General features: G+C 36.4%; 1 protein-coding gene across 5 annotated transcripts in view; it reads right to left on the minus strand.

Moving 5' to 3' along the window:
* Nucleotides 1–2,008: 2,008 nt before the first annotated feature.
* The window catches only part of ARID4B (AT rich interactive domain 4B (RBP1-like)), a 141,308-nt gene continuing 131,544 nt past the window's right edge, over nt 2,009–11,772 (minus strand). For 4 of the 5 annotated variants that reach the window (XM_010860089.1, XM_010860088.1, XM_010860091.1 and 1 more), the window contains 4 exons: nt 10,301–10,414; nt 7,651–7,866; nt 6,433–6,579; nt 2,009–3,757 (listed from right to left, as the gene is read on the minus strand). In XM_010860089.1, coding sequence (XP_010858391.1) covers nt 3,630–3,757; nt 6,433–6,579; nt 7,651–7,866; nt 10,301–10,414 — 605 coding nt within the window. In that variant the 3' untranslated portion in view covers nt 2,009–3,629. Of the gene's footprint in view, nt 3,758–6,432; nt 6,580–7,650; nt 7,867–7,886; nt 9,643–10,300; nt 10,415–11,772 lie in introns of those variants that run through there. The other variant, XM_010860092.1, reaches the window with a different exon arrangement.

Genomic DNA, 11,772 nt, shown 5'->3' on the forward strand with positions numbered 1-11,772 from the left:
ACACTGCTATTAAGAACTGTTTTTTTAACCATTTAGAGATCACCAATGCCTTTGAATAGTTTAAACTTATAAGTTTAAATAGTCTTAAATAGTCTTAAACTTATAAGGGCTCTTTTCATTAAAAAAAAATACATTTTGTAAAAAACATTAGGGGTTTCATGAAATCTACTCCACTATCTCCAATCTCCCCAGGTTAAGGGCTCTTTTCATTAAAAAAAAATACATTTTGTAAAAAACATTAGGGGTTTCATGAAATCTACTCCACTATCTCCAATCTCCCCAGGTTAAGGGCTCTTTTCATTAAAAAAAAATACATTTTGTAAAAAACATTAGGGGTTTCATGAAATCTACTCCACTATCTCCAATCTCCCCAGGTTAAGGGCTCTTTTCATTAAAAAAAAATACATTTTGTAAAAAACATTAGGGGTTTCATGAAATCTACTCCACTATCTCCAATCTCCCCAGGTTATTAAAATTTACAAGATCTCACCCTCAGGTTATTTCAGAAGGAAAAAAAGGTTTTGGAGAACACTAAAAAACATTATCATCTTAATTTTATCTGAGATTGTAAACTAGTTTGCTAAAATGTAGTTTAGGTGATCAGGGAAAAAAAAGTCGAATTCCAGAAATGCCATGAAATTCTCAAACTCTCTGGAGAAGCTGGGAAGAAATAGGCAAGCAAGAGGGCAGAAAAACCCAACAGTATAAAACCTCAACTCCAAAGCTGATCATCATTGTCCTTTAGAGCACTCTTTCTGTAACACACCAAGTAGATGATATTGGGAGTTTCTTGAAAAACAGGGTTTCATGATCAGGTAAAACTAAAAACAGTAGGTTAAGGAAAAAACTTCCCTAAAGTTTAAAATATGCTAATATTATAGCTCTAAGAGGCTTCCCAGGTGGCACAATAGTAAAGAATCTACCTGCTAATGCAGGAGACCCAAGAGACTTGGGTTCCATCCTTGGGCTGGGAAGATCCCCTGGAAGACGAAATGGCAATACACTTCAGTTTTCTTGCCTGGAGAATCCCATGGACAGAGGAGCCTGGAAGGCTACAGTCCATGGGGTCTAAAAGAGGTGGATATGACTGAGTGATTAAGCACACACACACTGAAGCTCTAAGAAGGGAATGTGCTATATATAAGCCTTTCCAAAATATATTTGATAATAAATTCTCAGAGCATTTCCAAGGAAATACCAGGGACTGGTATTCCAGAATCTCATTTTTGAGAAGCACTGTTCTATAAATTTAAAAACTCATCCCTTAAATGTTAAACTTCTGTGAAAACGGTCATCACAAAAGTGAGTCAAAAAGTAAACATTTGGGCTTTTGGGGCCTTGAAAAAAGTTTTTGTTTTACAGAAAGGATTTTCTCATAGTGGAAAGGTCATTAAATGAGGCGAAAAACCCTAATTACTGATTTTAAAGGTTTGGAGCAATATAGTGGTTCTCAACCTAGATGCATATTAAAGTCACTGTCCACCACCTTAAAAAAGAAAAAAAAAGGAAATCAATATCCAGGTATCATCCCAGACCAATTAAATATGACTTTTCGAGGGTGGACCCTGGGTATTGACTATTGTTTTAACAATGCCCAGATGACTCCAAGGTGTACTAACGGGGTCAAGTACACTAAAAGCTTAACGGAGTCACAAGGTCTAATTACATTAAAAGACAAGAATAAAAAAGCTGCTAGTAATGGTTTCAAGTGTTAAAAGAAAAAGCTTTTTTGATTTTTCTTCTTTAGACAAACCTACAAGTCATAAGTATTCATGTTCAGACTCAAGCTGAACAGTGTATGCAAAGATATAAGAATGCCTAATAACTCCTGTACATAAATCTGGTTAATGGACTTTCAATTCCTGTAGGCAGAATATTCCCTTTTTTTAAAAAAAAATAATCCTTTCTGATCATATATGCTGGAAACGTATGTTTTGGTCAGTCATCATACAGAAACTAAACTAAAATGAACTAAAATTACTTAACCTTTTAGAAACAAAATCAAGGATTCACAAACTATGGCATTTTATTTCAGAGCCTTTGCTTACATTTGTACAATATATTACATAATTCTTCATTGTTTGCAGATCCTAATATATACTTTATAGCTTTTATTCTATAAGCTTTTCTTCAAGGTTTTGCTGTCAACAAATCTTTACAGTCCTGTACAAATTTGAATAACTTGAAACCATTTTCAACAAAATTAGTTACTGTAAGCACACACTACAAGACTGAAAATGCTTTTCTTAGAAAAGTTGAATGTAAAGGATTCTGACACGTTAGCATCTACAACAAAACGCTTCGAAATTCTCACATGTCGTATTGCCAGAAAACAAATAAAACATGCCAGCTCCATCCAAAAAAAGTACACAGAACTACAATTAAAACAGTAAAACAGTCTGTACAGTAAAGTACTGTGTATTAACAGTGCCAGGTATTAAATAGCTTGAATGAACACATCCGCAATATACAAATGTCTTACAAAGGTGTAGAATTAAATACAAGTGCCAAACAGAACAGAGATTGGAATCATACAACATAAAGTCAACACAAGTGAAAACAATTTTGCGTTCATTTTGGATTTTATACAAGGCATTTAATTTTTATAGGCCTACCACCCCAATTAGCTATTTATACTTAAAATAACAACCATCCTTTTGAGACAGTTCATAGCAACAGCCTTGAACCATACTAATAAAGTTTACTTGTTCCTGAAGTCCTCTTGTTGTAGCTCATAATAAAATAAGCAATACAAATGAATTATCTGTATTTAAGGAAAAAGAAACATTTACAAGAAAACACAAAAATATAACTGTTATAATTCATTATGAATAAATATACACTTTGAACTGGCTAAGTACAATCTTTATACATTGTTTAAGATTTAATACAGTTTATTAGCCATTTTCTTTTTTCACACAATGTATTATATCAAAATTAAAAAAAAATACTGATTTATAGAAAAATGGCAAAGTACAGTAGTTCCATTCCAATTTGAAGGGGCATGAAAAGCCACTGCAAGACCTTTTAGCCTAATTCAAACCTGTAAACATGTTCAGTCTTTTTTAAAGAGAATCTTTAATATTTGGTTATCAGGATTGATGTCTAACATCCTGTTAACTGCAGGTTTTGAATTTATTACATGTGCTTGACTTATACAATTAAAGCCACCGTAAGGTGACTTGCTTTAAAAAACAATTAGCTTGTACAAATGAAAATAGGTTCATATTTTTTCATAAATAAATGGAAAAATATCAAATGTTCCAGCTTTAACAAAATACAAGGGAATACATATACAGTAAGTTTTCTTAACATGTTCTGGCCACCCAATGACTACGCTTACTGTATTGTCTCTACAGGCAGTGAAAAGCCTCCATTTGCCACAGTGGAAGGCCTTCAAGTTACCAGACACACAATTCCCAGACAAGTTGGAAACAATTATTGCTTGAGGAAAAGCAGTCCATTGTACTTTTTCTTCATAAAAAAAGTGCACTTAAGTGCCAAGTCAGCTTGTCAAGAAACAACTTTAAATATAAAATAGTGCTTGTCTGATTTGTTTGTGCCGCTGTGCAGTATAAAAAGGCGTGGCCTCAGAGCCGGAAGTGCGCAGTGCCTGGCCAGCCCCGCCGTCACCTGCACTCGACCGACACTCCGTTCTGAGGCGCGCCGGGCATGGGCGGTTCAGCCAGCGCCAGCATGACAGCAGCTGTTATGGAGCTGGATGAAGGCGAGGACGACGACGAGGAGGTGGCAGCACCTGAGAGGAAGGGAAGCCGAGAGCTTAATAACTGCAGAAAGAAGCAACACACTAGTCCTCTAAACTAAGATTCTGCTGTAGTATCCAGAATCATTTAGCTTACCACGAGAGCAGTCAATTTTTAGGATACCATAATGTACACAAAGGAGAATCTAGTGCACCTCACGTAAGGAGACACTGCCAAACTACAGAAGTGACAACAAAGGAGAGACCAGGGAGCGTTCCTGCACTGTTCAAAGGAAAATAAACTGTGGGCTCTGTCCATGGAGATATGGAAATAAAATAAAGGGTAGACTTTCAGTAATAATGAAACCAATGTCAAAAAAAACCTTGGAATTCAACAGGAAAATCTTAATCTATCCCCAAATCTTTTCCCCCTTCCAATTCCTGTATCTTTCTGCTTCTGGAGTTCCTTATGAAATGAAATAGTGATGAGAATCGAGGGCTAACTGCTTTTTAAAGTTGGGAAAAATAACTACTACTACACATCACATCGTAACTACTGCCTTTTGTTCCACTTGGTTTACAAAGCAAATGACACATTATTATTTTCCTCAAAGAAATTCTCTCAGTGTTATAAATCAGCATTTCAAAACTTATGTTTTATGGAATATATGCACAAGGTTAAAAAAAAATCATTCAGAGATGGGAAATAAGGGGTAAAAATGAATCTTCCTCTGATTCAGGACCCTCCTCGTCTTCCAAATTCCCCTCCCCACTGTTACCCCCACTGTTAACAACTGCGCCACCATCTTTAAAACGCCACAAGAAGGACTGGTAAATTACTGCCCCAGGGCCAAATCTGGTCTGCCTATTTTTGTTAAGAAAATCTGATTGGAACACAACTATGCCTATTTGTTTAGATCTAGCTTATGGCAGATTTCATACATACGATGATAGGGTCCAGTAGTTCTAGAGACAACAAGGTTCACAAAGCCCAAAATATTATCTGTCTCTATAGAAAATGTTTGCAACCCCAGTTCTAGAGGAATTTTATCTGTAGAATCTAGACACACGACATGCATATTTAAAATGAGAACACTAGTAACTTCGTTTTTAAAAATGCAAGTGGAAGCATAGTACAGAGTCTAAGTAGGTTTTTACACTTAACAATCTGAGATGTTCCTTATCAGTACATACATAGATTTACCTTTTTCTTTTCAAAGCTGAATAGTTTTCCATTATATTTATGAACCGCAACTACTTTAATTCCTAGCCTTTTGCTGTTACCAACAACAAATGAATACTTCAGAGCATTATAAATAAAAATTTAAGTATTTAAATATATTATTGGAGAATACAATTTAAGGATTTCTATCTTCTACTATAAATACTACCATAACAAACTTATTTGTGGCCACATATTCTTCCTTGGGACCCATTCTTGGAATTGGAGGTAGCCAGTTGTCCAAAGACACGGTCAAACCATTTCCCAAGATAATTGGGCCTGTGGTCCATCTACTTCATTTTATTATGCTTTGCTTTACTGTGTTTCAAAGATACTGTTTTTTACAAACTGAAGGTTTTCGGCAATCTTGCATCCAGCAAGTCTAGTGGCACCATTGTTTCCAACAGTATTGCTCACTTTGTGTATGTGTCGCATTTTGATAATTCTTACCATAATTCTAAGTTTTTCATTGTTATTATATTTGTTATGGTGGTGGGAGCAGTGAGTTTTGATGTTACTATTAAAATTGCTTTGGGATATCATGAACCATGCTCATTATTATAAAAGAGTGAACTTTTTGATTACTAAAATAATAACATAGGATTTAGAATAAAACAAAAACTTAAGCTGATGGAACAGCAGCAGGGTTTGAGAAAACTAACTTCAATTCTGAAAGAAGTTCTACTGTGGGTAATATGCCATCAAACAACACTGCAGAGAAATCATTCATGAAAGGAAAAGCCAATTGGTAGAGCAAACTTCAGAGTACTATGATGTAGTCTTATGTTAAAAAACTGCCACAGACACGCCAACCTTCAGCAATTAGCACCCATCAACATCGAGGCAAACCCTCCACCAGCAAAATGATCACAATGAAGGCTCAGATGCTGGCTAGCATTTTTAGCAATTAAGTATTTTCAACTGAGGTACGTTTATTATTCTTTGGAACATGATGCTATCGCACACTTAACAGACTACAGTACAATGTAAATATAACTTTCATATGCACTAGAAAACCAAAGAAATTCCTATGACACGTTATTGTGACATTTGCTCTTTTGTGACAGTATGGAAACGAACCGACAACATCTTGGAAGTAGGCCTGCACTTTGTTTCAGCAGCCCTGTCAGATTAAAACAACCCCCTTCCCTCAGATTTTAACCTCTCTCATTCCCTCTGGTCCTTCAGGTTCAATGCAAATGTTACAGCCACTCTGAATATAACACAACCCACCCAATCACTGCCTTAGTGTTGCTCCACTCTGTTCACAGTGCTTTGTACTATCTGACATATTACTAGTTGTTGAGGGGGGAAGCAGATGGTAAGCTCCATGGAATTGAATATTATGGTTTGAGATAATTATTTTAGATAAAGTTTTTCGATTTTATAGATGAAGAAAATAAGCCAGAGCAGTTATTGCCTGAAGAATCACAGACACAGTTCACATGAGCCCAACTGTCGAGTCAAAACTCCTTTGTGTTTAGGTAAATTAAGTAAAAACACTTACTTTCTCTTTCTTTCTTCTTTAAACGCTTTCTCCTCCGATCTATGGAAGCTACTTCAGATTTTAATGATAGATAATGTTTTCTGATTTCTTGCAGTTTTTCTTGAAGAATTGTAATGCGTTCAGCACTTGTCATATTTTCCAGGTCCGCTGTGAATTTAAAACTTTCATTAATATGCATTTGTGAACAAAATTTTAATATATTAGAGAATATATAGTGTGGTTGCAGAATGAGGTCAAGACAGAGAAACTTTAAAAAAAGGCTTATAAATACTGTTTGCCTATTTTCTCCCCAGCCTAAAAAAATACCCAGCACTAATACATGCAAGGTAATTTTTGAATGAATGTATAGAATTAAAGATCTTATGACCTAAATAAACATGGAGGTTAAAATTTCCACATTTGTGCCCCACCTCCCCCCCCAAAATCCACATATGTGTATAGCATCACCACAGTACATCATTAAAAATACTTAGAAATAAGACTGGAAAGACACCAAAATGTTTAAATCGCATATATTTTTGAATGTTAGAACTCTGAACAAAATTTTTTCTTATCTTTTTCTTATCTTTTTTTGATCTTTTTAATAACTATGCATAACTTTAAAATTGTTAGAAAAATTTTCAAATGCTCTGAAGCAATTTTCAATCTCCTAAGAATATTTCCTTGCATGAGAAACTCTGAAGTAGTCTCTTTTTAAGAAGAAAAAAAAAACTTGTAATGGCTATTTTTCAGGTATACAAAGGTGCAAAGAGTAGTATAACAGAGTCACATATACTCATCCAGCTTCAATAATTAGCAATTCATTGTAAACTCTGTCTCATGTATACCCTAAACAATCCACTTCCCAGGAGCAACACTAGATTTTTTATAGTAAATTTCTGACATTATATCAGAAATATCTAGTCAAGGTTGATATGTGCCTCAAATGCCTTAACATACTGAGTAAAGTCAGTCAGACAGAGAAGGGGAAATATCACATGACATCATTTATACGTGGAATCTAAAAACTGACGACAAATGAACTTACAAAACAGAAAAAGACTGACAGAGAACAATCTTCTGGTTGCTGGGGGGAGAAGGATGGCGGGAAGGGATAGTTAGGGAATTTGGGGGACATGTACACACTGCTGTATTTAAAATGGATAACCAACAAGGGGAAAAAAATTACTGGGAAGAAGTTTCTACTGCTTCACCTCTAACTTAGCATATGTCACTTACACATCTGAAAACTCCATTTGTAAACTTTGGGTAATCGATTACTGGGTTCCTTGAGGTCAGCATCCTTATCGCCATTCTTTCCGCATTTTCCTGGAGACTGCGTCCTAGCAGGAGATTTGGTACCATGAGCCTTCATCCCAGTGGAAACTGATTTGATGGGCTGAGTCTTAGTTACACTTTCACCAGCAGAAAGTTCTTCACTATCACTACTATTTGCTGAAAAAAAAATTTTTTTAAAGCATCAGTAAACAGAAAAGTAATCATAATTTGTTACAGATTTTAGTGGACAATTTAAAAATTAACCATTTCAATTCACTACTACAGTAAACAACTTGCTTTACAGACCCTGACTAAAAACTTGGAAAATCAAGTATAAACACAGCAGCACAGCAGTTAAGGAAAACAAAAACTCTTCTTACCTGAACCGCCAATAATATGTTTTTAAAAAATACTCAAAGTAATCTTTCATTATATCTGGTAGATTACCAAATATGCAGTAATTGTTTAAATAGCTTTTAACTCTACTATATTAAAATATATATAGATAGTAGAATACAGCATTTTTTTAAATGAATCATATGAAATCTTCTTAATTTCATATTTTAAATTGTGTACATGCGACACTTTCCTACTTCTCTGGCCAAATCAATGACACATAATCATTACATTCCATAAAGAGTTCTTTGAAAATAAATTCTAAATTTTAATATATACAATAATTTCTTAAGACACTCCTACATCATAACCTGTTGACTAAAATAAATCATAGGTTTTACCCTGATAAATACATTCAGTAATTTATGAAGAATTCAGAAGTCTATGTAATAATGTTAAATCTGCCTTTGTTGATTAAAACCTCAACAAAGTGTGTGAGTGTGTGTGTGTGTGTGTGTGTGCGTGCACGTACTCAGTCGTGTCTGACCCTTTGTGACTTTATGGACTGTAGCCTGCCAGGCTCCTCTGTACATGGAATTTCCCAGGCAACAATACTGGTGTGGGTTGCCATTTCCTACGTCAAGGCATCTTCCTGACCCAGGAATGGAACCTCTGTCTCTGTTTATCTCCTGCATTGGTAGATGGGTTCTTTATCACTGTGGCACCTGGGAAGCCCAAAGCCTCAGAACCAGAATGGAAATCTTTAACATCTTGACATGTGAATAGGTGATGGGATTGCTATTTCCATAAATTACCTCTTTATGGATACAAAGCATTACTGTAGATTCTATGAGAGTTAATTCATTTGACTAAATTATTCTCAGAGAACTGTTTCCTCATTCTGATTTACCAAGATATAAGTCCAATAATTAAAATGTTAGCATATATAATCAACAGTTATAGCTCAAAATTATATGAATATGTCAACTGACTTGTTGAAAATGAGCCCTCTTGGAAAATATCATTTAAAAGTCTTGAAGATAAAAACATCACAATGTAATTAAAAAATGGCCTTGAATATCCTTTCAGTTACTCCATATGTGGCATCAATCTGGCATCAAATTTATCCATTTTCTTTTATCAATTCTTCATTTAACAATAAGCTACCCTCCAAAAAATATAGTTCAGCTGTAAAAAACTGAAAAGTATTCCAGATAGCAAAGACACAGAACAACTCCTCCCCACTGTGGTGTTCAGGAGTAAAGAAACTACACCACTCTTTTGTACATGTCTTAAAAGAATCCGTTCCCAGTCCCCCCACTGCTGCTCTGGAACCCCTGGCAACTCCTAGCTCAGCCACCCAAGGCTTGGCCCCACTCTGATGCAGTGGTCTGCCTCAGCTTGGCTTTCATGGCCTCGCTGAACACAGCCGCCCGGGGCCCCGAAGGATGCCATATTCACCGCCTGGAAGTCATATGGGCTCAGCAGAACCGCGGGGAGCTGGCCGCAAAACCCTTTTCTGCACTGAAGTGCAGGCAGGCCGGCCGATAGCAAAGGTCAGGCAGTGGAGGTGGCAGGAATCTCCTGGAAGAGCAGCAGGAGGTCAGTGTGGGGCACCTGAAAAAAAATTCTTTACATATTTTCTGCTTCGTACTTTGTCTATGAGAGAGAGAAAAAACGTGCAGCTCTCAGGAGAAATACAATATATATATTCCTGTAGACTGATAAATAGGAATCATTGCTAAAGTCATTAGTTAGAACATATTTAACCCACGTATTCTTAGAGCTGCTCTTGAATACACAGTTCAGGATACTGAAGATAAAGATAGTAGGCTGCAGCTATTGGAATTATAGCTCTAAAGCTATCTTGATTGTTCTCTTCTAGGCTGATTTTGCCTGAACGGATTACAAAGCAATCAGTTTCACTGTAATAAAAAGAATATATAATTCAAGTATTTAATAATATGTAATATATATAATGCAAAAGAATTTACATATAAAACTAACAAAAATGTTGGTGTTTATATTATACTGGCTATTATTTTTTAAAAAGATTACCTGAATCAGCAATCAATACCACTGCTGAATAACAGCAAATTGCTCAATCCTAGAATCTACCTACAGTCAAAAGAGACTTCTGTGTGATTTTTGCAGGGGTAGAGACAACAATCAAAACATTAACTATCCCATATTCTAAATACCCTTTTCTTAAAGGGAGAAAAAAACATATCCACCATTATCTTCATATTTAAAAAATTAGAGATTTCACACTTACTGCCTTTTCCCTTCTTTTTGTTGTTTACCACTGTAGATTTATGGCTTCGTTTCTGCTTTTTTGATGAACTTCCTCCTCCCTGAGCTTCTTTCACTCTTTTCTGACCTGTACAGGCTTTTATGGGGAAAAAAACTATTAAGTAACACAAAATAAAATCAAGCTTGTCCCCAGGTATAAATTAATTCCACATTTTAGAAGAATAGACCAATTCTGAAACTATAGATGTTCTTTGAGATTTACAAGTTATCACAGAAATTATTAGAATTTTAAAAAGTCATTAATGAACTGAATTATAACACATAATAAAACTAGAGTTTTTTAAAAAAGCAAATAAAGCACTACCCTGGTGGCTGAGTGGTAAAGAATCTGCCTGCCAATGCAAAAGACATGGGTTCTATCCCTGGTCTGGGAAGATCCCACATGCTGCAGAGCAACTAAGCCTGTGTGCCACAGCTACTGAGCCCATGCTCTGGACCGCAGGAGTCGCAACAACTGAAGCCCTCGTGCCCTAGAGTCCGGCTGGGCAACAAGAGAAGCCAGTGAAATGAGAAGCCTGTACAGAGCAACAAAGAGTAGGCCCTGCTCACCGCTACTAGAGGAAAGCCTGCACAGCAACAAAGACCTAGCACAACCAAAAATAAGTAAACAAATAAAAATGTAAAAATAAAACAAAGCATGCACATCCTTCTTGGCCAATGGTTAACATATATACCGTTTACAAATCCAGTATAGTAGTTCTAAAAAACATTTCATCTTCTTGGTAGGAAGTTTTTCCAAAATATTAAGTCTCGCTTTTCTTCAAGGATTAGCCCGTCTTACCTTCCCTGATGTCCAGGCTAGTTCAAATTACAGTTTCTCTACTTCTAATAGGATCCTCAGCATCTGCTGTGTTTCTAGCGTTCTAATTGTATGTATTGTTTTTCAGAATATATAGTAATCTCTTTTTCCTGAGACTTATAAAGTCTTATCTCTATTCCACTGTAGTGTCAGATACTATTAATATAACCACAATACAATCAATACTATGATAAAATTATGCCACGTTTGTTACTGCTGCTGCTGCTAAGTCACTTCAGTCGTGTCCGACTCTGTGCGACCCCAGAGACGGCAGCCCACCAGGCTCCCCTGTCCCTGGGATTCTCCAGGCAAGAACACTGGAGTGGGTTGCCATTTCCTTCTCCGAATGCATGAAAGTGAAAAGTGAAAGTGAAGTCGCTCAGTCTTATCCGACTCTTAGCGACCCCATGGACTGCAGCCCACCAGGCTCCTCCGTCCCTGGGATTCTCCAGGCAAGAACACTGGAGTGGGTTGCCATTTCCTTCTCCAATGCATGAAAGTGAAAAGTGAAAGTGAAGTCGCTCAGTCTTATCTGACTCTTAGCGACCCCATGGACTGCAGCCCACCAGGCTCCTCCGTCCCTGGGATTCTCCAGGCAAGAACACTGGAGTGGGGTGCCATTTCCTTCTCCAATG

Source organism: Bison bison, unplaced genomic scaffold (genome assembly GCF_000754665.1).
Source record: "Bison bison bison isolate TAMUID 2011002044 unplaced genomic scaffold, Bison_UMD1.0 scf7180017864462, whole genome shotgun sequence".
Classification (NCBI taxonomy): domain Eukaryota; kingdom Metazoa; phylum Chordata; class Mammalia; order Artiodactyla; family Bovidae; genus Bison; species Bison bison.